Source organism: Calonectris borealis, chromosome 33, assembly GCF_964195595.1.
Source record: "Calonectris borealis chromosome 33, bCalBor7.hap1.2, whole genome shotgun sequence".
Lineage (NCBI taxonomy): Eukaryota > Metazoa > Chordata > Aves > Procellariiformes > Procellariidae > Calonectris > Calonectris borealis.
Window position 1 is genome coordinate 761003 of NC_134344.1, and position 25124 is coordinate 786126.

Below are 25124 nucleotides of genomic sequence, written 5' to 3' on the forward strand. Positions count from 1 at the left end.
GGGTTAATCCCCCCCGTGGGGGGGGTGTCACACATCCCCCCCCTCCCCCCTCCTCATTTACCCGCCCCCCCCCGGCGCCGCCCCCTCACCTGGAGCGCGAGGAGCCGCGCGGGACGCCTGGGACCCCCCGGGACCCCCCCCGGACACGAGGGTCCCCACGACCCACCCGGACACCAGGGACCCCCCCGGGACCCCCGAAGACCCCCCGGACGCCTGGGTTACACGGTGTCGGGGGGGCATTGGGGGCCAGGGGGGTCAGGGGGGGCCCTGGGGGGTCAGGGGGGGTCCTGGAGGTCCTGGGGGTCGGGGGGGGTCCTGGGGGGTCCAGGAAGTCCTGGGGGTCCTAGGGGGTCAGGGGGGCCCATGGGAGTCTGGGGGGATCTTGGGGGTCTGGGGGATAAGGGGGGTCCTGAGGGATCATGGGGGTTATTGGGGGCCTGGGGGTTGCTGGGGGTCGGGGGGGTCAGGGGGGGTCAGGGGGGGTCGGGGGGGTCATAGGCAGCTGATGGGGGGGAACCTGCAGGAGGGGGGGAGCTGGGGGGGTCCTGGGGGTCAGGGGGTCATAAGGGACTGGGGGGGGTTTGGGGGGTCCTGGGGGGGCCCATAAGGGACCGGGGGTCCGAGGGGAACTTGGGGGCACAAGGGGGGTTCAGGGGAGCACAAGGGGGGGTCCCATTAAGGGGTCCCCCCCCCCAGCTGTGCCCAGCGCAGGCGGCGGCGCTGCGGGACGAGCACCGGGGGGGGCGGGGGGGGTTGGGGGGGGGGACCCCAAGGATCCGCTCCCCGAAGGCCAGGATATGGGGGGGCTATGGGGGGGATGGGGTGGAAATGGGGGGCTGGGGGGGGCTGAGGGGCCATGGGGAGGGGACAAGGACATGGGGGGGTCATGGGGGGGGGAAGACGTGAGGATATGGGGGGGGCTGGGAGGGGTTGGGGAGGAAATGGGGGGGTCAGGGAGGTGCAGCGCAGTGGGGGGGGTCTCTGGCCCCCCCCGATCCCCCCTCTTCCCCCTTATGCCACCCTCTACCTGCCCCCCTGGGACCCCCCGCCCCTCCCCCCATGCCCGGGTGAGGGGGGGCCCCCCGCCCACCCCCCCAAATAAAGCTCTGCTCTCTGCTCCGCGTCTCATTGGGGGGACCCAGGTGTCCGGGCACCCCCTCCCCCCAAATTATTGGGGTCCTGGGGGATGGGCAGCGGGGGGGGGCGGGGGTGGGTTGCAAGGGATGGGGGGGGTCCTGGGGGATGGGGGGGGTCTATGGGGGGGCCTGCCCGTCCCTGCCCGTCCCTGCCCGTCCCTGCCCATCCCTGCCCGTCCCTGCCCCATCCCTGCCCGTCCCTGCCCATCCCTGCCCCATCCCTGCCCCATCCCTGCCCCATCCCTGCCCGTCCCTGCCCCATCCCTGCCCGTCCCTGCCCATCCCTGCCCGTCCCTGCCCCATCCCTGCCCGTCCCTGCCCCATCCCTGCCCGTCCCTGCCCATCCCTGCCCCATCCCTGCCCATCCCTGCCCGTCCCTGCCCATCCCTGCCCCATCCCTGCCCCATCCCTGCCCGTCCCTGCCCATCCCTGCCCCATCCCTGCCCCATCCCTGCCCGTCCCTGCCCATCCCTGCCCATCCCTGCCCGTCCCTGCCCATCCCTGCCCCATCCCTGCCCCATCCCTGCCCATCCCTGCCCGTCCCTGCCCGTCCCTGCCCATCCCTGCCCCATCCCTGCCCGTCCCTGCCCATCCCTGCCCATCCCTGCCCGTCCCTGCCCATCCCTGCCCCATCCCTGCCCCATCCCTGCCCATCCCTGCCCGTCCCTGCCCATCCCTGCCCGTCCCTGCCCATCCCTGCCCCATCCCTGCCCCATCCCTGCCCATCCCTGCCCATCCCTGCCCCATCCCTGCCCATCCCTGCCCGTCCCCCCGCCACGGCCCTGCTGCTGCTCCGACTTTTGGGATTTCCCCAAAACGCTTCAGGGAAGGTTTTTTCACCCAAGAAATCCCATCCCCATCCTCACCCCCACCCTCTTCCTCCTCATCCTCATCCTCACCCCCACCCTCTTCCTCCTCATCCCCATCCTCACCCCCACCCTCTTCCTCCTCATCCCCATCCTCACCCCCACCCTCTTCCTCCTCATCCCCATCCTCACCCCCACCCTCTTCCTCCTCATCCTCATCCTCACCCCCACCCTCTTCCTCCTCATCCCCATCCTCTTCCTCCTCTTCCTCATCCCCATCCTCCTCATCCTCAATCCCATCCCCATCCCAATCCCATCCCATCCTCATCCCACCCCATTCCCATCCCCCCCTTCCTCCCATCCCCATCCCCTTCCTCATCCCCATCTCAATCTCATCCTCATCCTCATCCCCATCCCATCCCCATCCTCCTCCTCCTCATCCCAACCCCATCCCCATTTCCATCTCCATCCTCTTCCTCATCCCCATCCTTATCCTCCTCGTCCCAATCCCATCCCCATCCTCTTCCTCATCCCCATCTCAATCTCCTCCTCCTCATCCCAACCCATCCCATCCTCATCCTCATCTCCATCCTCTTCCTCCTCCTCCTCCTTATCCCCATCCTCCTCCTCATCCCAATCCCATCCCCATCCTCTTCCTCATCCCCATCTCAATCTCCTCCTCCTCATCCCAACCCATCCCATCCTCATCCTCATCTCCATCCTCTTCCTCCTCCTCCTCCTTATCCCCATCCTCCTCCTCATCCCAATCCCATCCCCATCCTCTTCCTCATCCCCATCTCCGCCTCCTCCCCCTCCTCACCCCGACCCCGTCCCATCCCCCTCCCCACCCCCACCCCGCTCCCCAGCAGGACCCCGCCCTGCCCCTCCCCCGGCGCCGCGCCCCGCCCACGCAGGCCGTGGCTCCGCAGGATTTTTATTAAATGTAAAAAATCGGTAAAAGCAGGCAGGGAAAAGGGGGCAAAAAAGAAGAACTCAGGAGCCTCCCCCTCTTCGCCCCCCCCGACGCCGGGAATTCCGGAATTAATAATAACGAATAACTCCGGAATTAATAATAACGAATAATTCCGGAATTAATAATAACGAATAATTCCGGAATTAATAATAACGACTAATTCCGGAATTAATAATAACGACTAATTCCGGAATTAATAATAACGAATAACTCCGGAACGAGCCGTGCCCGCGAGGTTTCGTCCCAGTCCGAGGAGAATCTCGCCCAAATCTGCCTTTTTTCGGCCCAGAAACGCCCCACGGGGGGTGAGGAAGCTCCTTCCGCAACGTCCCGGTTGGGCGCCGGTGGCTCCGGCGGGAGACGCGGCGTCGCTCGGGATGGGGGACGGGGTCGGCCGCGGCGGGGAGGACCACGTCCACGGAGACGAGCTCCTCGCCTCGCCAACGGGCTCGGCCGGGGGGGGAAACCCCATCTTCTTCCGTGTGGAATTCCCGGGGGTTTCTCCTCAGCCCTTCTCCTCGTCTCCTGGAAGGTCCGGCGGTGGCGTCCACCTTCGCCTCCCGGTGGACCTTGAGCTTGAGGTGGACCAAGCGGGCGCTGGTCCCAACCCGCTCCTCCTAATCCACGTGCACCTTCACGTGGGACATCAGGGAGACCTTGGTCCTGTAGCAATTCCCGCACTCGGAGCAACGGTACGGAGCTTCTCCCGTGTGGGTCCTCTCGTGTTCCAGACATTTGGAGCTCATGGTGAAGCCTTTCCCGCAGATGTGACACCTATAGGGTCTCTCTCCGGTGTGGATCCGCTGGTGGACGATGAGGTGGGAGGTGTTGGTGAAGCTCAAGCCGCACTCGGGACATTTGTGGGGTCTCTCTCCGGTGTGGAGCTTCTTGTGGAGTTTGAGGTTGAACCTCCGGGTGAAGCTCTTCCCGCACTCGGAGCAGAGATGGGATTTCTCAACCTTGTGGGAACTCGGGTGGAAAAGCTCCGGGCTTAACGTGATGCTGGGACGTTCGCTGGGTTTCTCCAACTGGTGGATCTGCTGGTGGGACGCGAGGGTGGAGCTGGCGCTGAAGCTCTTCAGCCATTGGGGGCACTTGTGGGGCTGGTCCTGGGCGTGAAGCTGCTGGTGTTGGCTCAGGCTGCTCCTCCAATCAAAGGTTTTCCGGTACTCGTACACCCGCCCTCCGGCACAGACCATCTCCTCGGGGTCCTCCAAGATGTCTTCATCAGGATGCGACGGCTCCTGCTCCTCTCCAGGCCAAGACTCGGCCCTGGGCTGCTCTTCTAGGACTTTGTCCTCCTCGGGACCCCAACGTCCATCCCCTTTCTCCATCCTCAGGCTGGATCCGTTCGCTTCTCCTTGCTGGGAATCTCCAGGCTGGGAATTCTCCTCTTGGTGGCCACCACCACCTGCTGATAGAGAACAGGGCCGAGACGTGACATCAAATTCGGGGTCACCACGTGGAAAAAACGGGGGGTCTCCACACCCCACAGGACCTTCCTACCCTTCTAACCCCACCCATCCCAGGATGGACCCAAGGATGGACCCAGGATGGACCCAGGGTTTTCAAGGATGGACCCAAGGCGGGGGATGGAGGAAAGACTGGGAGTAAGTCAAGGTTACCTGGCGGGACCGTGGGCTCACGGCGGCTCTGCGGGGCCTCCTGGGACGGCGATGTCGGCTGGTCGCCCTTCTCCTTGCTGTGGGCCTTCTTATGGGCGTTACAGCGGAAGTTTTGGGTGAAACCCTTCCCGCAGATGGGACACTTGAAGGGTTTCTCACCCGTATGGACCGTCTTGTGTCTCACCAGGTCGGAACTCTTCCGGAAGCTCTTCCCGCAATCCCGACACTCGTAGGGTCTCTCACCCGTATGAACCCGACGATGCATGAGAAGATACTGCTGCCGGGCGAAGCTCTTCCCGCAGTCGGGACAGACGTAGGGTTTCTCATCGGTGTGGACCACTTGGTGGGAGATGAGGTGAGAACTTTGACTGAAGCTCTTCCCGCAAACCAAGCACTTGTAGGGCTTCTCGCCCCGATGGAGCATCTCGTGGATGAGCAACGGGGAACCGTCGTTGAAGCCCTTCCCGCAGACGGAGCATTTGTAGGGTCTTTCGCCCGTGTGGAGACGTTGGTGACGGACCAGGTGGTTCCTCCAGTTGAAAACCCGGCCGCACTCGTCGCATTTGTGAGGTTTCCTCTTGGATTTCGATCGGGATCCGCTCAAATCGATCGGATTGCCGGCGCCGCCGGCCGTTTCTCCCCAACCTTCTCCGACGACGTCGCCTTCCGGCCTCCAGCGCCCGTAGCCTTCGTCCTGCGTCCCCTCCTCATCCTCCGCGTCTTGTTCCACCTTCACCTGGATCTTCTCGGGCTTCTCCTTCTCCTCGCTCGTCCACCCCATCCCTGTGGGGACAATGGGGGGGGGGGGTCACCGCCGCGACCACGGCCCGAGGCGCCTCGTCGCGTTAACGGGGCTAACGAGGGGCTCGCGGCCAACCGGGCGCCGCGGGATGGATGAAGTCCCCACCCGTGGAGGATCGACCCCCCCCCCAAGGAAAACCCCGGGTGGGAGTGGGGACCTTCCCACCGTTTCGTATTTCTCCTCCCCCCCCGCCCCCTCCCCCGCTTCCCAGGTGGCTTCAGCTTTGCCCCCCCACCCCCCAAAAAAAGATTAAAAAAAGGGGGGAAAAGGGTTTTTTTTCCACGCGGGGAGGGGGATGCACAGCCCCTCCCCCGCAGCGGCTTCAGCTTTGCCCCCCCACCCCCCAAAAAAAGATAAAAAAAGGGGGGAAAAGGGTTTTTTTTTGCCACGTGGGGTGTGGGGGGAGGGGATGCGCAGCCCCCTCCCCCGCAGCGGCTTCAGCTTTGCCCCCCACCCCCCAAAAAATGATAAAAAAAGGGGGGAAAAGGGTGGGGTTTTTTTCCACGCGGGGTGGGGGGGGGAGGGGATGCGCAGCCCCCTCCCCCCCCGCTCTCGGGGGTGGGGGCGGGGACGGACCCCGATGGGGGGATGGTGCCCCCCCCCCGCCCCCCCCCCAAGCCCCCCCGGTCCCCACCGCCCCGCGGAGCCCGGGGAAGGGGGGGGGGGTCCCCCCAAACCGCCGCTGCCGCCGCCCCCTCCCACCGCCGCGGCGGCTCAGCCTTGTCCCAGCCCCTTCCTGTGCCTCCGCACTCCCGGCCGGGCTGCAACGCGCCCCGGGCGGCGGCGGGGCGGGGGGGCGGCGGCCTCCGGGCTTCGCCTCGCCCCCCGGGAGCGAAGGGATTCGGGGTGCGGGGGGGGGGGGGAGCATCACCTCCCCCCCCCCCATACACACCGGGGGGGGGGGATCACCCTCGGGATGCTGGAACCCCGGGGGAGCATCGCCCGTGGGGGAGCATCATCGCCCCTGGGGGAGCATCATCACCCCTGGGGAGCATCACCCCTGAACAACCACCCCCCAAAAGAAAGCAGCATCCCCCCAAGGGTGAGCATCACCCGTGGGAGAGCATCGTCCCTGGGGGAGCATCACCCTCGGGTGACCATCGCCCAAGGGAGAGCAGCATCGTCCCTGGGGGAGCATCACCCCCAGGAGAGCATCCTCCAACGGAGAACATCACCCCTGGGGGAACATCAACCATGGGATGGTATCGTCCTTGGGTGACCGTCGCCCTCAGGAGAGCATCACCCCCAGGGGATCGTCACCCACAGGGTCACCCATCAGGTGACCATCACCCAAAGGAGAGCATCACCCTTGGGGGAGCATCACCTCCAGGAGAGGATCACCCCCAGGAGAGCATCATCCTCAGGTGACCATCACCCTCAAGTGACCATCATCCTCAGGTGACCATCATCTTCAGGTGACCATCATCTTCAGGTGACCATCATCTTCAGGTAACCATCATCCTCAGGTGACCATCATCCTCAGGTGACCATCATCCTCAGGTGACCATCACCCTCAGGTGACCATCATCTTCAGGTAACCATCATCCTCAGGTGACCATCACCCTCAGGTGACCATCACCCTCAGGTGACCATCACCCCTAGGAGAGCATCTCCCAGGGGTTCAGCAAGCCCCCGGTGGGTGCAGCCCGTGGGTGGGTTTCTTGACCCATCTTTGGGTGAAGCAATGGGTGACAAGAAGGGAGAACCGGCATCTGCTGGGGTTTTTTTTTCCCCAGCGGCTGTAAATTTAGTGGCGGTCGGTGAGATTTTGGGTTTAAAAGCCGCTGCCGGGGGAGGTCGGGGCTTTGCTGCCGACTTCCTTCAGCGCAGCCCAAGGCCGAGGAGAAGAAGAGAAGCTCCTTTTGGCTGCACCACGCGGGGAGGGAAACAGGACGAGGACCCCTTGGAGATGCCTGCAGGGCTCAGATGTCACCAGCAGAAGGGTCAGGAGATGCAACTCCAGCACCAGGCAGCATTATCAGGACCATGAGGGTGCTCATTAGCATTAATGACCCTAATCAGCCCCACCAAGGACCCAAGGCCTCTCTTTAAGCCCAGCCCAGGGTGCTCCACCCTGTTGGAGGAGCCGTGGCCAAAGCTGAGCCGCAGCCCATCAGGTTCCTCCTGATCTGCAGACTTGGATCTGCCTCATCCCTGTGGATTTGCCTGATGATCCGGACCCTCGGCTGAACCTGGCTGCTCTGCAGGGCCCTTCCTCCCCCTCCAACAACCCCCGAAGGCGTCAGGGAGAGAATTTTTATTGAAATAGCGTATTTTGTAAATCCACGTGAGCGTATCGCAACACGCGGGGGGGAGGCGGACGTCAGGAACCGAGCGCCACGACCCCCCCCGCTGCAGGAACGGCACAACAGAGACCACCCCCCCCTTAAACCGGCCACGTTTGATGAGACTTTAGGGACTGGAGGTAAAGTGGAGAAGAAGAGGGTGGAGCTCCTTCTTCCCAGGCTCTCATCTTGGTCTTGGCACCGTGGGGTTTTCCTTCCCGTATCTCAGGTGGGTTCTGACACCCGTGGGTCCCAGTTTGGACTCTGCCCATAGCTGAAGGACAAGGACTTCTAGGAGCAAGCCGCCGGCTTGGAGACATCACCTTAGGAGAAGACCAACACGTCTTAGCCACCACGTCCTGTCGTGAGCTCCAACAGGAGCAGGGGTAGCTCTGCTCAGGTGGAGATGCCACCACGGCTTAACTGGGAGAGTCTTGGGACACTGTGGTGGCACGATGCGACCGGAGGGGTCTTGGGACACCGTGGTGGCACGATGTGACCGGAGGGGTCCTGGGACACCGTGGTGGCACGATGTGACCAGAGGGGTCCTGGGACACCGTGGTGGCACGATGCGACCGGAGGGGTCCTGGGACACCGTGGTGGCACGATGCGACCGGAGGGGTCTTGGACATTGATCGTGGCTGCCTGGGGACAGCAGCACGGATTTCCCCGTCTCGGTCATGTCCTGCTCTCCGGCGGGCACGGGGCCCGTCCTCCCTTCGGGCGGCTCTGCAGGGGGAAGCACGACGGGAGCAGAGGCTCCTCCACGCTGGGGACGCGCGGGGGCGAAGGAGGTGACTTCAAGCTGAGTTCGGTGATCGGCCCCACGTGGAACCAGGGACGGATCCTCTCCCCGCTCAACGGGGCCAGTGGGAAGACGAAGAGCAGCTCTTGGTTGTCGGCGTTGTAGAAGGCTACCTTCTGTTCCTCAAAGTCCAGGTAAACCCTGATGTTCCGGGGCAACCGGGTGAGGACGAGCGCCGTGTGCTCAGGGGAGGTCAGAGCCCAATACTGGCCCCCGCAGTGGAAAAGAGCCAAGATCCCGTCTTGAGGAGCGCTGATCCACCCCTTCCTCTTCATGGTGTCCTTGGCCACCCCCATCGCCCACACCCCCCATGTCCCCACGTCCACCTCCCAGAACCATCTCCCCGAGGCGAATCCCTCCTGGGCCAGGACGCAGTGGTAGGTGTTGTATCTCTCGGGGTTATCTGCCACGCGTTGCCGCGTGTCTCCGCGCCGTACGGTCTTCCCACCCCCCTCGAGGATGAGCTGGGGGTGCGCCGTGTCCTCGTCCAGCGTGATGTACACTGCAGGAGAGGGAGAAGAGCTCAGCTGAAGACCCCCTCCCCCCCAGCTCCGTCGCCTTTGGGGGTCTCCTAAGGTTGATTCCCCTCGGAGAAACGTTTTGTGGGACCCCAAGTGCTCAGCGCAGCCAGAGCTTGCTCCTGTCTCCTGCTACCTCCGATGTGGTCCCAGGTGATGCCTCCTCATGGAGACCACGTTGGCCAAGCGCTGGTTGGGATGTGGCTGCCCCATTTTGGGAGCTAAGGGACCTTGGGGTGTGGACGTGGGCTGCTCTGGGCGGAGGACGGACCCAACCTCAATTAATTTAGGAGGAGCCTTATTCAACATCCGGGTCTACCTCTTGGGGAAGAACCAAGAGCTTGGAGATGCAATGAGCTTCCCCATCCTGCAACCCTCTTCCCGGGGGAATTTGGCTGGGAGCATCCCAGCTCCGAACCCTCCTTGTTAGCTTCCACACGCGCTGGGTGTCAAGACCCTGGGTCTTTAGAAATAGTGCCCCCCCCCAAAAAAAAAGACAGAAAAATGCTTTTTTAGTGGGAAAAGGAAGCAGAAAGCACCAGAGAAGTTGGGGTGTGGAGGCTCAACCCTTGACTTCTCCGTCCCACCCCAGCAGCGCAGGAGAAGAGACCCGCGGAGGGGCAAAGCACGAGACCCCGGTACCTTCTTCCACCGGGACGATGGTGTTTCTCCACCCTGAAACCAAAGGGATGTGATCGCAAGGGGGTCCCCTCCCGCGGGGAGGGGGCGTGGGGTGATTTGGGGTGGTGGTCCCCAGCCCAGTGACCCAGTCCCCGGCATCCTTCGGTTTAATACACTCCAATTTAATTTACGATAATAGATGCATCAAAATGGGAACGCGGACACCCCTTTCTGGTCCAATTCATCATTTTTTTTTTAGACCCTGGGGGTGTTTTGCAATCGGCGTCGGTGGGGTCTTGGAAATCAAACTGAGAAGACCCCTCCCACCCCCCCAAAATATGCGCCGTTTGAAAGACAACGGGGCTGGGGGAAGGGCAGGGATCAAACTTACGCAGTTCTGCAGCGTGTTTCTCTGAAAAAGAAAAGAAAAAAAAACCCCATGTTTTTCGTAAACAGGTGCTTTTGGGGGTCAAAACCTCATCCTTTGATCCCTGCGTAGCCACCGAACCATGGTAAGAAGTCCTCTTGTGGTGCTAGACCTCCAAAATCTGCCCAGGCGAAAGCAGGTGGGAGGGAAAAGTGGCTCGGAGGAAGGAGTTTTGGGCACCCCGAAGGGCTGGAAGGAGTTTGTGGGGGTGGTGCCACCAAGAAGTTGGGCTCAACCTCATCTGAAGCTGGATGAAGAAGGTTAGGGGAAGGTCGTCTCCTTCGTCCCAGGCTTTTAACGGGTAGGAGAAGCAAAGCAACGCTTACCTATTTCCATATCGCGGTCCCCTGGAAGGGAAAAAAAAATACAAATAAAAAGCACAAGAAATACGCGGGATGGCTGGAAAATGCTAATTTGGTGCTGACAACTTCTCCAGGCGCCCGAGGTCCCGTTTGCTCTTTTCCCTGCCCAGGACTTTGGAAGTCGAGTTGGGGGAAGGGTGGGTTGATGTTGGAAGGTGATGCAGGGTTTTTGGGGGAAAAAACTGCGGAATTGGTTGCCCTAAATGGGATTTTGGCGGGTGGCGTGCTCTTATTCTGAGAGTCAAAGGGGTTCTTGGTCCTCCTCTTGCGTGATGCTTCTTCGTTAGCCTTGTGGCCATCGCAGCTAGCGACTTGAATTTGCGAAAGAAGAAAATTTGGGGGTTTATTGCTTTCTCGGATGGCGTTTGGGGAGAAATACGCAAATTTGAATTTTATTTCTCCCAAAACAAGGAAGCTTGTTCTTATTGCTCCAAAACTTTGTTCCTCCAAACCCACGGAAGCTTATTTTTATCCCAACCCAAGCTCTCCTCGAAAGCCACACCACGGGTCTAATTAACCACAAACCCGTGTGCTATAGACGGGCTTCGTAAAGCGCAGGGGTTTATGACACGAAAATAACGAGGTTTGGTCTTCCCTGAGGTTGGTTACCCAAGTTGGCCAACTTGGGTGAGGTCACGCGTTTTGTTTGGTCCCCAGGTTCCCCGCTTCCTCCCCGGCGATTTGTGAGCTCCCGTGACGAAGCGAGCATCCCTCTGCAGCTCTTATTTTTCCCTCAATGACAGAAAAAAAAACCCCAAACCCCAACCCCACATTACTTACGGATTTCTGCGTCGCGTTTCTCTGAAAGAAAAAGCAGAAATGAGCCTAAGAGGAAGTTTCCTTTCCGACAGGAGAATTGTCAGCGGCCGGGGGTACGGAGAACAGTGTAGAAGCTCAGCGTCAATAATATAACTGGCAGAGCTCGGTTAAAAAAGGGGAAAAAGCAGGAAAAAATAGGGATTTTTTTCCAATTCTGGTTGGTTTTTTTTTTTTTTTTTTGCTGTGCTTTCAGAATTGAAATGAAATCTTCTCAACCCTTTCCCACACCTCGTAATCCTTTCAAAGGGCTTTTTGGGGTGAAATTACCCCCGCAAACGCCGTTTTAAAAGCCAATTTAAGAGAGGCGCGCGTGCGAGACCCAACCCTCCCAAAGAAAATACTATTTTTATTTTTAAAAGGGGGGGGGGGGAGCGTCTCTTACCGAGTTCTGCGGTGTGTTGGGCTGTAAGAAAGAACAGAGGACGTGGGTTAAGGGAAGGTTTCTCCCACACCCACGTCCCGCGAGGGTGACCCGCGACGGAGGCGTTGGGTGTTTTTTTGGCTTGGTTGATGCTGGAAGAGGTCTTGGTGTGAAATGGGGACGTTCGCTCGCGTTCGAGCTCTTCCCTTACGTCGCATCCCCACGGTTTGCTTTGATGGTTCACCCTGGCCAAGGTCATGAGCTATCGGGGATGGAGATTACGCTTCCGGTCCCTAAAAAGTGATATTTTGGGGATATTTCAATGGGATAGAGCTCTAGCGAGCCTCCAACATCTGGGGGCGGTTGGTCCTCCTTTGAGCAGGTCCATATCAATTCAGTGGGTTCTTGGGGGCCCGAATACGCTCTTGGGGGCCCGAATACGCTCTTGGGGGCCCGAATACGCTCTTGGGGGCCCAACTACGCTCTTGGGGGCCCGAATACGCTCTTGGGGGCCCAACTACGCTCTTGGGGGCCCAACTACGCTCTTGGGGGCCCAACTACGGTCTTGGGGGCCCGAATACGCTCTTGGGGGCCCAACTACGCTCTTGGGGGCCCAACTACGGTCTTGGGGGCCCGAATACGCTCTTGCTCTTTCCTACGGCCTTACCTCGTAGCCGTAAGATAAAAAGAGAGACGGCGGCCAGCGAAGCGAAGCAGACGGCCAGGGTCGCGAACAAAGCTGCCATCCAGGGAGAGTCCTTTGGGAAAATGGGGTCTGGAATAGAAAAATTCCCAAAATTGGGTTAATTTAGGTGCAATTATACGTGTACGTCGTGCGTTGGAGCGAAGGCGGCTATACGTAAACAGGTGGTGATGTCACGCTCTTACATAGAAGTGGTTTAGCAACGTGAGCCCATTGGAAATTCAAAACTGAAAAGAAATCCCCATTAAAAAATAAAAATTCTAAAAGGTCTTTGGGTTAAATGTTCTGGGATGGGAATGTGTAGAAGAACGGTGTCTTGTAAGTGCTCGGTCTCCTCTGAGCATCTTTATTGAAATATTTAGACCTGAGGTTGCTTTTTTAAGAGAAATTTTAAAAATTTTAATAGAAAATCCCCACTTTAGCGACAGTTCTTAAGAAAACTGAAACCAACGTTCTGCTAAAAAAATAATTCTGAATATCCCTGATTTGATCCCTGATGGTCCAGAAACCAGTTTTTCCTCCGTTGCACGCTCGTGATGTACGGAGCGTCGCAGCCAAAGGTACCCATCCGGGCATGCAACAGGTCCCCCGAGCCCAGAAGCCTCCTCAGATGCAGCCAACAACCATTGGGTGCATAAAATTAGGGGAAGAAAACCCTCATCTCCCCGGTACGACTTTGAAAACTTTAATTCTGGTGGTAAATCACCTGATACATAAATGGTCGTGTCCTTCTCCTGGGGAAGCCGCGTGTTCCTGACGGAACAGGACACTTTTCGGTTTGCGTTTCTTTGGATGACGATGGACTTCTCCACTTCAAAGAAGCCGTTTTGGTCTTGGGAGTTGGACTGGGTGAAGGACGGGAGCTGCTGGCCCTGGAAATCTCTCCACAGCATCTCAGGCTTTGGGTACCAGCCGGTGGCTCGACAGCCCACGCGGATTCCCCCGTCTTGGTAATCCTCCACGGAGAGGAGGGGGCTGGAACCTGAAACTGGGACCAAAAAAAACACCCCCCCATCAGCCAACTGGGTGCCCATGGTGGAGAAGACCTTCTCAAAGCTTTTTCCATTCACGGCCACAAAGTCAGGGCAGCACTGGTGAAAGACTCATGGGAAAACATCTGAGCTCGGGGTGGAATTGATGTTATTTATTTCCATTTCCCTCTTTCCTCAACTGAACCCAAAACCTCATGAACTTTCAGTTTTGGGGACAACCCGAACCCAATTTGTTTACCCTCAGCAACCTCCTCAGAGTCACAGGACAACTGTGAAATCGCGCAACCCATCCAGCACAGCCTCTCCTAAAGAGAAGGATGCGGCCGAGGGAAGGTCCTGAGATGAAGCCATCTCCACCCAGAAGGACGCTCATCCCCTCTGCAGACTGCGCAGGTGAGACCTGGTGGGTTTAGGACGGAAAGTGCTGTCTTTAGGACACGGGAGATGCTTGGCCAACGGCAAGGTCAACGTTCTCCAGTTGGGAAACGTGTGGTGGCCACGTTCATGTCTGCTCAATTGGGACAATTTGGAGACCGCGTCCTTAATAGGAAAAGGTGCACAAGGTGTCTTTGGGTTCAGCTGGGTCATCTCCTGCTCCTTCCATGTGACCTCTTTTGAAGCAAGCCAACTAGAGATGAAGCCAGGGCCGTGGTCCGAGATGGTTGACCTGGGGGCAGCCAGGAGGTTCTCCTGGGCTAGAGGATGGTCGTATCAGGGGGTTGGTGATGGGACAGTCCGTATTCTGCAGGGATCCGAGGCCGGGCAGGTCAGGGGATGCTCACGAGGAGCTGGGCTACCAAGCAGAGAAAAACCGAGAGGGATTTCCGAGTTGTAGTGGGCAAATGGGACGTGCCAGAGGTCCCTCCTGTAGACAACCCTGCCTCCCGGTCTTTACCTGCTACCTTCAGCTCCAGCGTGGCTTCTTCGTAAAAATTCCCGTCTTTGATGAGACACTGGTACTGTCCCTCATCGCTCAGCCTGGTCCTGAGGATCCTCAAGGAAGCGTTCCCAACAGAGATGCCTTCTTTTAAAAACTCTGTCCTCTCCTGGTATTCGGGCATCTGGGAGGAGTAGTGGTCCTGCCCGCTGTGGTAGAGGTGGACGTAGATGGAGAACCTGGACCGAAACCACCTCACCTCCATGTTCTCGGCGTTCAGCCTCGGGGAGAGGTAGCAAGGCAGGACGACGTCTTCTCCCACGACGGCAGTGATGGGGTGGTCGGGTCCCAGGACTCTGAACTGGGCTGCGAAAGGTGGCAGGTGAGAAGAAGACACAAGAAGCGGTTCTGCTGCTACATTGTCTGGGCAAATAATTGAATTTATTTATTGGGTTTTTTTAAGGCTTCTGGTTGGGTTTGTGGCACGTCTCCTGGAAGCAACCATCAACCAAGCACGAAAGAGCGTCACGGTGGGCGGAAGGACCCAGCTGTGATCTGGGAAGTACCCCAGGAAGATGAGGTGAAGCCTGCTGAGGTGGGAATGCTCTTGTGAGAGGAAGAAGCCACCTGAAAGCTACACAAATGATGGAGGAGAAGGTACGGAGGGAGACAGGACAGATTTTGGGGGCACGGGAGTGCTGGAAGACGGAGCTTGGGGTCTTTTTAGATGGTCTAGGACTGAGCTGGCTCTTGAACTTCACCCATGGGGATGACGGATACCCAGACCCTCACCTCCTGGTAGGGCATTTCTTGATTGATCCTCCCCAAGCCCCCAGACCTTCCTATTTGTCCCACCCAGCTTTTAAAACCCATTTTTCGCATAGTGTTAACAAGCCAGAGGGGGGAAAAGTAGGTAACGAGGGATGGGTGTCATGGGTGAAGCAGAAGCACTTGGAGATCCTCACCGCAGTCCAGCTCGCGGACGTGAAAGCCAAAGAAGAAAACCATGACACAAGCCGGGACAGAAGTGATGCGAGGGGGGCAGGAGCGTGAGGAAACCAACATCTCCCTTTCTTCTGGGGAAAGAGGAAGAGGGGGGAAAAATAATAATTAAAAAAAAAAAAAATCAATTAAGTTAATATCAAGCTGAGGGTGGTGCAGAGAACGTCAATCTGAAGAGGATTTTCTGGATAAAACCTGGTTAGAAAAACCCGGAGAACTAAGAAATAGTCACAAAAAAAAAACAAACCCCATAGGTTGGATGGGACCGCTGGGATCTCTGGACCAAATCCTGCTCACAAGGGGGCCGAGGGGGTTGGGTAGCGCTGGGTCCTGCCCAGGCGAGTCTGGTGCCTCCAAGGATGGAGGTGCCCCTCCTCCAGGACCTTTTCCCACCTACGCATGGAAAAAAAAAAAAACCCACCCGTTTTGGTGTCCCCCACCCGTTTTGGTGTCCCCCACCCGTTTTGGTGTCCCCCATCCTCCTGTTCCCGCAGCCCGGACTCGGATCAGGCACCGCTGTCACAACTCTGCAAGGGCTCAGCGCTTCCCGCAAAGCGGGGAGGGAAAAACGGGCAAGTTTGGGGCGGGGGGAGCTGATTTTCCAATTTGTGGTGCTCCTTCAAACGGGGGGGGGGGGGACCTGCAAGTGAAAGTGATGGTTTTTGGGGGGAAAATAGAGAGGGGAAAGCCCTCCTCAGCCTTGCACGGCTCCCGGGACGTGGTGGTGTGTCACATATTCCCCCAAAATGATGTTTTTTGGGGAAAAATGGAGAGGGGAAAGCCCTCCTCAGTCTTGCACGGCTCCCGGGACGGGGGGGGACCTAGGAGATGGGGGGGTGACGCCACGGGACAGGCTTTGACAGCCTGCGGTCGTCAAAAGAACAACAAAAAACCCCATAAATCCCCCCCCAAAAACCCACCCATCCCCGCTTCACCCCTGGGCTGGGGTCTCCTGGGGGTGTCCCCAAATGTGAGGACCTCAACGCGCCCCCCCCCCCATCGCAGGCTGCGCCCCTGGGGACCCCATCCGCACCCCCCCCCCAGCACCCTGCCCTACCCATCCGCCGGGATGCGGGCGGCATCGCTCCTCGGGGGGGGTGGGCTGCGATGCTCCGGTCCCATGTCCCCCCCCCCCCAAATTTGGGGCTGGGAGGGTGAAGAGAAAAGCGGAACCCGTCAAGACACCGGCGACCGAAATCCTCGTCCGCTTCCTGCGTTTATGGTTTCTGAGAAGGGAGGGTGGAGCTGAACGCGCCGGACGCGAAACCGCAACTGCCTCCGAGCCGAGGCCGAAGCAAAAACCCAAGGTCAAAGCTCCTCCGCCCGCCCGTCCTGGCCCCGGCGCATCGCCGGCTTCGGGGTGTGCAATATATATAAATATAAATAAATATGTATAGATATACGTAAATATAAATAAATAAATACAAATATGCATAAATATAAATAAATATATATAAATATATAGTCCCTTCCACTTGCAGCAACTTCGGCTGTTGCGTTTAGGAAGAAAAAGCGGGTATTTTTTTTTAAAATGCCCATTTTAAATGCACATCATTATTATTTTATCTTTTTCCCGGTGTATCGCACGCGCTGGTCCCGTCCTAGCGCGGGAATTTTGCAAAAAGTCTTTTATTTTTTTTTTTTTTCCTTCTCTTTCCCTCGGAGCCACGGGTTGTGATTTTTCTGGAGCAGCGGGCGTCAGCAAAGCCTGGGAGGACAAATTCCGAGCTTCTAAAGCCGACGCGCCCGCGGTTCGCGAAGCTGCCGGCAGGTACGGGCGTGACTCGGGCTTCGTTCCTCGCCTTTGCACCGGGACCTTTCCCGAAACCTTTGGACGGGGGCGATGCCGTTCTGTGCAAAAAAAAAAAAAAAATAAAAAATAGGGAAAACAGCTTTTTAGGCGGGCTGAACCCTTAGGATCACTTTAATTTCCCGGCTTTGCTGCCGTCCACGCCTCCGTCCCCGTACGTCCAACGCGCGGTGTGTTCAGGATGGGTGATGAGGTTGGAAGCCAGCACCGGGCTGGAGCCGGCACCAGAAATAAACATTTTGCTGCACTTTTCCCTGTCTCTTTTGCACCAGAAATAAGCTTTTTGTTGCCTTTTCCCCGTCTTTTTTCCCCCCCGTGTGCCACCTTTTGTTTTAATAAAGCAGAGCCCCAACAAAACCAGAGGCGTGGGAGCAGCTCGGGTATTTTATTCTTTCCCGTTTTGCCCCCATTTGCCAGACGCGGCTGCAATTATCGGTTTTAGGAGCAGAGGAGCGAAACGAGGTAAAAAAAAAAAAAAAAAAACCCAGCAAAAGAGAAAAATACCCCCCCTTAATTTCCCGTATTCCCGGGGTGCCACCACGTTGCCCCAAGCCGTCCCCACCTCGCCGGCATCGTGCACAGCCCGGGTTTGCTTTTATTTGCATTTATTAAAAACGCACAGCTCTGCAAATTTTTTTTTTTTTTTTTTAAAAAAAAAAAATCAGAAGAAAATTCCAAACCAAGAGACGGGCGTTCTCCCACCCCCCCTCGAACAGGAGCCCGACTCGGGTCCTTTGCCCCGAGAAGATGCAGCATCCGCGTCCTCTCCAAGCACTCAACACCCTCCAGGCTCAGCTCATCCTTCCCAAAAAGGACGAAACGCTCCGTTTTGCTGCCAAAAAAATAGCTTTTTTTTTTTTTTTCCTAATTGCGACGGGTCCTTTCGAACCGGGGGGCCAGGGCTGAGCATCGCTCCTCGCCCACGAAACCCGCGCCGGTCCCTCACGGCAAACCCCCCAGGAAGGTGGGCTGGGTCACCACGAAGCTCAGCTCCACCCCAGGTCTGCTTTTTTTTCCCCCCATTAAATATTAATTATCCAAATTATTTACGCCGCCGGTCGTCGTCGGCGGTGACGAGGCGGGAACCGTCGTCCGCCCGTTTTGGACCGCCAGGACCAGCTTCCTCAGCCGCGTCTCCTCCAAACCAAGTAGGGATGGGATGGGCGCAAAAATGAGAGTTACAAAAAAAACCCAACCCGTTTATTAAGCTGGGCTTAAGGAAGGCAAAGCTACGCCCGGAGAGACGGGGACTGCAGCGGGTCGAGGATTTAAGAGGGAAAAAACAATTAAAAAAATAAAAAAAAACCAATTAAAAAATTGTTGATGGCTGCTCCATCCCCAGCAAATGCTCATCTTTCCCCATTTTTTATCTCATTTCCCACCCCGGGTTCTTCGCCTCTCCTGGACGCTTCTCCAGCAGGACCCCAAGCCCCCACCCGAGCTGGATCCGCGGTGGCCATTTGCTGCGGACTGGGATGATCGCGGTGAACTGGAACCTACTGGGATGAGAGACACGGCAGGGAAAATTCTGGGGGGGGGACGCGTCGGTCCCCACCGCTCCTCAATGCTTTTTCCTCCCCACCCTGAGAAAGAGAACAGCTGGGGTTGGAAGGGGCTGGAGGTTAATTAAGTTAATTAACAGCCCTGATTAGCCCCACTGGAAGCCCTGCCTCTGGTCTGGGGCTCTATTTAAGCTCAGCCTTGGAGGAGCACCCATGTGTGGCTGTGGGTCTTGCTTGATCCCCCCGTGGGCTTGAGCCCTGCCTGCTCCTCAGCCCTGCCTGCTCCTCAGCCCTGCCTGCTCCTCAGCCCTGCCTGCTCCTCAGCCCTGCCTGCTCCTGCCTGCTCCCCTTGCTCAGGTACCCCCGGTGTTAATTCCTCCCTTGAAGCAGCACCAGCTTTGCAGTTAGACCCAGCCTTAAAACTTGGCTGGGCTCCCTGGGGTGACGTCCTGGTTAGACCCAGCTCCAAAGCTTGGCTGGGCTCCTCGGGGTGACGTCCTGGTTAGACCCAGCCTTAAAACTTGGCTGGGCTCCTCGGGGTGACGTCCTGGTTAGACCCAGCTCCAAAGCTTGGCTGGGCTCCTCGGGGTGACGTCCTGGTTAGACCCAGCCTTAAAACTTGGCTGGGCTCCTCGGGGTGACGTCCTGGTTAGACCCAGCTCCAAAGCTTGGCTGGGCTCCTCGGGGTGACGTCCTGGTTAGACCCAGCTCCAAAGCTTGGCTGGGCTCCTCGGGGTGACGTCCTGGTGAGACCCAGCTCCAAAGCTTGGCTGGGCTCCTCGGGGTGACGTCCTGGTTAGACCCAGCTCCAAAGCTCGGCTGGGCTCCTCGGGGTGACGTCCTGGTTAGACCCAGCTCCAAAGCTCGGCTGGGCTCCTTGGGGTGACGTCCTGGTTAGACCCAGCTCCAAAGCTTGGCTGGGCTCCTCGGGGTGACGTCCTGGTTAGACCCAGCTCCAAAGCTTGGCTGGGCTCCTCGGGGTGACGTCCTGGTTAGACCCAGCTCCAAAGCTTGGCTGGGCTCCTCGGGGTGACGTCCTGGTGAGACCCAGCTCCAAAGCTTGGCTGGGCTCCTCGGGGTGACGTCCTGGTTAGACCCAGCCTTAAAACTTGGCTGGGCTCCTCGGGGTGACGTCCTGGTTAGACCCAGCTCCAAAGCTTGGCTGGGCTCCTCGGGGTGACGTCCTGGTTAGACCCAGCTCCAAAGCTTGGCTGGGCTCCTCGGGGTGACGTCCTGGTTAGACCCAGCTCCAAAGCTTGGCTGGGCTCCTTGGGGTGACGTCCTGGTTAGACCCAGCCTTAAAACTTGGCTGGGCTCCTCGGGGTGACGTCCTGGTTAGACCCAGCTCCAAAGCTTGGCTGGGCTCCTCGGGGTGACGTCCTGGTTAGACCCAGCTCCAAAGCTCGGCTGGGCTCCTCGGGGTGACGTCCTGGTTAGACCCAGCTCCAAAGCTCGGCTGGGCTCCTCGGGGTGACGTCCTGGTTAGACCCAGCTCCAAAGCTTGGCTGGGCTCCTCGGGGTGACGTCCTGGTTAGACCCAGCTCCAAAGCTTGGCTGGGCTCCTCGGGGTGACGTCCTGGTTAGACCCAGCTCCAAAGCTTGGCTGGGCTCCTCGGGGTGACGTCCTGGTTAGACCCAGCTCCAAAGCTCGGCTGGGCTCCTTGGGGTGACGTCCTGGTTAGACCCAGCTCCAAACCTCGGCTGGGCTCCTCGGGGTGACGTCCTGGTGAGACCCAAATCCTGGCCAAACTAAAAGAGGGAGAGGAAAAGCTTCCCTGCCCGATTTCCCCCGGGAATTCTGGGGGGAGAGAGCAGCCTTGGAGGGGAAATTCAATAATTGGAGGGTTTAGATGCCAGGAGTTTAAAGGAGGGGGGTTTAAGCGCATGGAATATATACGTGCCTGTGTACATATAGACACAGGCGAGGAGCCAGGGCATTTTGGGGGGGTAGGGGAAGGAACAACAGCCTCAAATCGCAAAACAGTCTTAAATTTGCGGTATTTGAGATATTCGATGAGTCAGCAGACGGGGTGGGGATGCGGGGGGGAGCAGCGGGGTTCCGCCGTGGTTCTCCCCCCTCTCCCCGCCGCCTGCCTTCCCCTTTCTGCCCCTTTTCTCCCCCAAAACACCTTCTGGCATCGCACCTTCCCCCATCCCCGCTCCCCCCATCCCTCTCCCATCCGCACCTTCCTCCCTCGCCTGAGCCACCGCCGCTCCCAGCTCTCCCAGTTGCTCCCGGGGGGATGCCCAAAGTGGGGTGTCCCCCCCACCCTCACCATTACCTGGAGGGGGGCTGATTTTTGGGGCGATGTCGGTAGAAGCAGCAGCATCCCCGCGCTCCGGTTGTTATTTTCCCAGCTCCAACCCCTTCCCGTGTTCCTCCGGACCCAACCCGGGCTGCAACGTCCGCCTGAAACGGGGAGCGCTGGGTCTGGAGGGGGGACCCCAGACATCCCGCTCCCCCCCGAACCCCAAGGCGGGGGGAAGGGGGGGGGTACGTGCTCCCCCCGTGCCGCCCGGGTGGGTGTAGGGTCCCTTTTTCCACCTCTCCCAAATTTTCCTGCCGGGGTTGGGTTGATCGAGTGTCGCAAAGCCCCTTCGCGGGGCCACTCGCCCGCTGCCAGACACCCTTCCCTGCCCCGCTGCATCCCATTTGGCCCAGCAAACTGGTTGTACTGGGCTGGGGATGGAGCTGGGAGGATCCCACCTGGGATAAAGCCTTTTCGGTGCCTCCATCCCCCAAAACATCCCGTCTCCGCGTCCCGTCTCCCCTGTCTCCGCGTCCCGTCTCCCCTCCGCATCCCGCTGGCAGCCGAGCCCTTAGGGAATCCCAGGGAAAAAAAAAAGTCCCCAAATTGCTAAAACCAGGTAAAACAAAGAGGAAAGACTTTTATTTTTTCCTGCTGAGGATAAATTTGTCCCCTGGACAATGAACCCCAGGAGCAGCGAAGCCGCCGCGAGCGGAGTCTTTGAGGATTTAAACGTCGCTGCAAGAGCTGAGGGTCTCGCCCTGCGTTTCGGTGTAAAATCAGGGGAAAATGGTTTAATCCGGGGCCGAGGGAGGAAAAGCGCAGCGTCCGCTGCCCCCCAGCCGAGGGCTCTCGCCCTCCTTCGTGGAGTTCCTTGGCTGCCAACCAGGAGCAGGGCAGAAATTTGGGGTTCAGGCAGGCGTCCCCCCGGCTTTTGGGCTGAAAAATGCTCTTTTTTTTTTTTTTCTCTTTATCTTTTAACTCAGGTATTTCGAACATGGAACGGGTGTGCAAGACCCCACCTTAAGGCACCCAGGTACTGTTGGGGGACCTGCAGGTCCTCAGGAGATCTCTCCTCTCCGAACCCAATCCTCCTCTCCGGGAATATGTAAACCTCGGTACGTAGGAAAAGCCTTTAATAAGCCATAACCACCTTTCCGCTGTATAAAAAGAAATTATAAAACCTCTTCCGTATTATTAGCGCTTGAGACAATTTAATTTCACCCGATGTTACGGGTCCGAAGCAGGGGGTTGATTCTTTTGAAGTTATTTTGGGGATTTTTTTTTTTTTTTTTTCCCGGCTGCCCAACTCTTTGCTGAAAAGACGGAGCTTAGGAGGGAGAAATAATAGAATATTTTATGAACTTTCAAACTTTTGGTCCTAAAGTCGTGTTAAACCCCTTTCCAGCCTTGGCCGTGGAAGGGGATTCACTCGACCCAGTGCCGATGTCCTGCAGGGAAAATAAAATCGCTGCCTCTATAAATTGGAAGAATTGGGACTTTTCCCCCCCCCCCATCAGGACTTGGAAACCTCCGGGGTGTCCCTGCTTCTCCGTCCCTCTTTCTCCATCCTCATCCTCGGCTCCATCTTCTCCTTCACTAGAGGGACAATCCCTGGGGATTGGGGGAGCGGGACAAGCCAAAATAAAGCGGTTTGGGCAAATAAATGAATATATATCGCAATATTTGCAATGGGGGAGGGCCAATGGGTGGAGGGCAGTAATTAAATGTAGGAGTTTTTCTCCAGATTTATGTTTCCCAGCCACATCAAGTCCCTTCCAGGTGCCAAGGGAATGAGATTAAGGTTAATGGGGGGAGGGGCGGGTTCATCTTCGGGGCTGGGACGCATTTTGGGGTAAAAGCAGCTATTTTTGGAGGATCTTCCCGCCTGTTTGCTGTTGCGGTGGTGTTTTCCTTCGCCTCCTGGCTGGGAGGAAAGGGTTAAGCCCCCCCCCGAAGGGGCCATTGGGAAGTCAATGGGGCTCCTGCTTGGCACAATGGGCAGGAATATCCCCCATGGCAGATTTACCCCCTGCGGGGTAAGGATCCCACCCCGGGGCGGGGGGAGAGACCACTCTGGCCCCAGCCCTGCGGCTCTTGAGATGCTGAGGTCCTGGGATGGTGCTGAGGTCCCTGGATGATCCTGACCCTGGGATGGTGCTGACCCCGCAGCTCTTGGGATGATCCTGACCCTGGGATGGTGCTGAGGTCCCTGGGATGATCCCGACCCCGCAGCTCTTGGGATGATCCTGACCCTGGGATGATCCCGACCCTGCAGCTCTTGGGATGCTGCGGTCCCTGGGATGGTGCTGAGGTCCCTGGGATGATCCTGACCCTGGGATGGTGCTGAGGTCCCTGGGATGATCCTGACCCTGGGATGGTGCTGACCCCGCAGCTCTTGGGATGATCCTGACCCTGGGATGATCCCGACCCCGCAGCTCTTGGGATGATCCTGACCCTGGGATGGTGCTGAGGTCCCTGGGATGATCCCGACCCCGCAGCTCTTGGGATGATCCTGACCCTGGGATGGTGCTGAGGTCCCTGGGATGATCCCAACCCCGCAGCTCTTGGGATGATCCTGACCCTGGGATGGTGCTGAGGTCCCTGGGATGATCCTGACCCTGGGATGGTGCTGACCCCGCAGCTCTTGGGATGATCCTGACCCTGGGATGGTGCTGAGGTCCCTGGGATGATCCCGACCCCGCAGCTCTTGGGATGATCCTGACCTTGGGGTGATGCTGAGGTCCCTGGGATGATCCTGACCCTGGGATGATGCTGAGGTCCCTGGGATGATCCTGACCCTGGGATGATGCTGAGGTCCCTGGGATGATCCCGACCCCGCAGCTCTTGGGATGCTGCGGTCCCTGGGATGCTTTGGGGCTTTGGCAGAGACATTCCCCTCCCCCGCCCCCCCCCCCCCCCCCCCCCCCCCCCCAAAAAAAGAAATCCGTGGGGTGCAGTCGGGGGTTAGAGCACCCCAGGTTTTATTCCCAATAACTCATTTGGCCGCATCAACCTTGTCCTGGAGGCTGGGGGTGTCGGGCTTGGGAGGCAGGGAAGGGGTTTTAGGGGTGCGGGTGCTCCGCAGCCCCCATCTCCCCCCCGGTGCAGGTAACCCCCCCCTCGCACACGCTGCTTGTCCCTAAATTGCAACCAGAGCAAGGGGATGAAGCCACCGTGGAGGTGGGAGCGCGGCTTTTATCTCACGGGGGTTCCGCCTTGGAGATCCCATGGGATCTAACACACCCCCGCGTCCTGAAACGCTCAACCAAAACCCGGCGCCGGTCGGTGGGAGAGGGTTTCTCTTGGTTTGCTACTAATTAATTAATTGTCACCGAGGAAGGGATGTAATTATGAGGGCTTTCCTCCGGGTGAAGACCTCGCTGCAGCATCCTGCTACGCTGATGAATACGCTGATGAATATGCTAATGAGCTGCGGGGTCTGAAAGAGCCTCCTCAGGGAATTCCATTTGCCTTATCCGTGGCGGAATAAAGGTATTTGTTGCTCCGGGATAGTTTACGAAGCGTCATCATGGTTGCGATGTCCGTTGATCCGCCCTGTCGGCGCGGACCTTTTGGAAGCAGGATGGGAGACCCGGAGGTGCAACGCGTTGGGAGCTGGTGGGTCAACCAAGAGGCCGAGCTCCTCGGTCTGGAGAAATCCGCTCAAGGTGACTGGAAGGTGCTCTTGAATTCGGTGTTAAATGTCACACCCTGTCCCCATCCTCGCTTCCCGAGGTGGGGCCTCTTCCCGCATCCCGGCTCTCTGGGGGGGGGGTGTCTCTTCCCAGCTTTCCCTCCACCCCTGATGCTCCTGCATCCCTACAGAGATCCAGGTTTGCCCTCCCCAAGGGTCCGAGCCCCCCGTGCCGCGCTCATCCTGTCCCGTGGAGCATCTCGGGGTGGCCCCGAGGTACCAGCTGTGGGTACCACCAGCTGCCCACCCCGGAGCAACCTCCACCCACCGCATCCCCGGGGGGAAACCATCCGAAACCCATGAAGAATCGCTTCTGATGGAGGTGCCCGAATCCAACCAACGTCCAAACCCCAGCTGAGTTCAAGAGTTACGGGGAGCGACTCTGGAGTCCAAGACATCCAGAGCTCCTCCATGAGCTGGTCTGGATACCCGAGGCGTCGTATGGGCCCGGAGCTGGTGCGAGAATATACCAAAATGCCCGTTTTTTATTGATTTAAATCAGCGGAGGATGTCTTTCTGCTCAGAGGGGATGTTGCGATAAGAAGGGAGCAGTCGGGCGATGGAGCCCCGTGTGCTGCTGGGGTGACAAACCGAAATTTATGGCCTTTTCGGGGAAGAAGGAGGCGATCAGGAAGAGTTGTGAGGAAGTCGGTGAAAGCTGCGGGGCCTGAGCAGGCGCGAGAGCTGGGATAGAAAACGGGGGGGGAAAAAGAGTTTAAAGCCTTCAGCAAAAGTGTTGGGTGATCCGGGAT

General features: G+C 58.3%; 3 protein-coding genes across 3 annotated transcripts in view; 1 reads left to right on the plus strand and 2 right to left on the minus strand.

Moving 5' to 3' along the window:
* The window catches only part of LOC142074173 (uncharacterized), a 227996-nt gene extending 222502 nt beyond the window's left edge, over positions 1 to 5494 (minus strand). Inside the window, exons 1-2 of the mRNA XM_075134668.1 lie at positions 4541 to 5494; positions 3561 to 4329 (exon numbers count right to left, since the gene is read on the minus strand). Coding sequence (XP_074990769.1) covers positions 3561 to 4329; positions 4541 to 5321 — 1550 coding nt within the window. The 5' untranslated portion in view covers positions 5322 to 5494. The remainder of the gene's footprint in view (positions 1 to 3560; positions 4330 to 4540) is intronic.
* The window catches only part of LOC142074202 (uncharacterized), a 159063-nt gene that overhangs the window by 119613 nt on the left and 14326 nt on the right, over positions 1 to 25124 (plus strand). The window lies entirely within an intron of this gene.
* Positions 7243 to 16328, minus strand: LOC142074157 (butyrophilin subfamily 1 member A1-like). The gene is given in 12 exon segments (XM_075134639.1): positions 7243 to 8316; positions 8318 to 8934; positions 9593 to 9625; positions 9963 to 9983; positions 10325 to 10345; positions 11141 to 11161; positions 11562 to 11582; positions 12208 to 12315; positions 12950 to 13231; positions 14131 to 14478; positions 15078 to 15185; positions 16172 to 16328. Coding segments are annotated over 12 exon segments (1875 nt in total). The 5' UTR covers positions 16197 to 16328; the 3' UTR covers positions 7243 to 8046.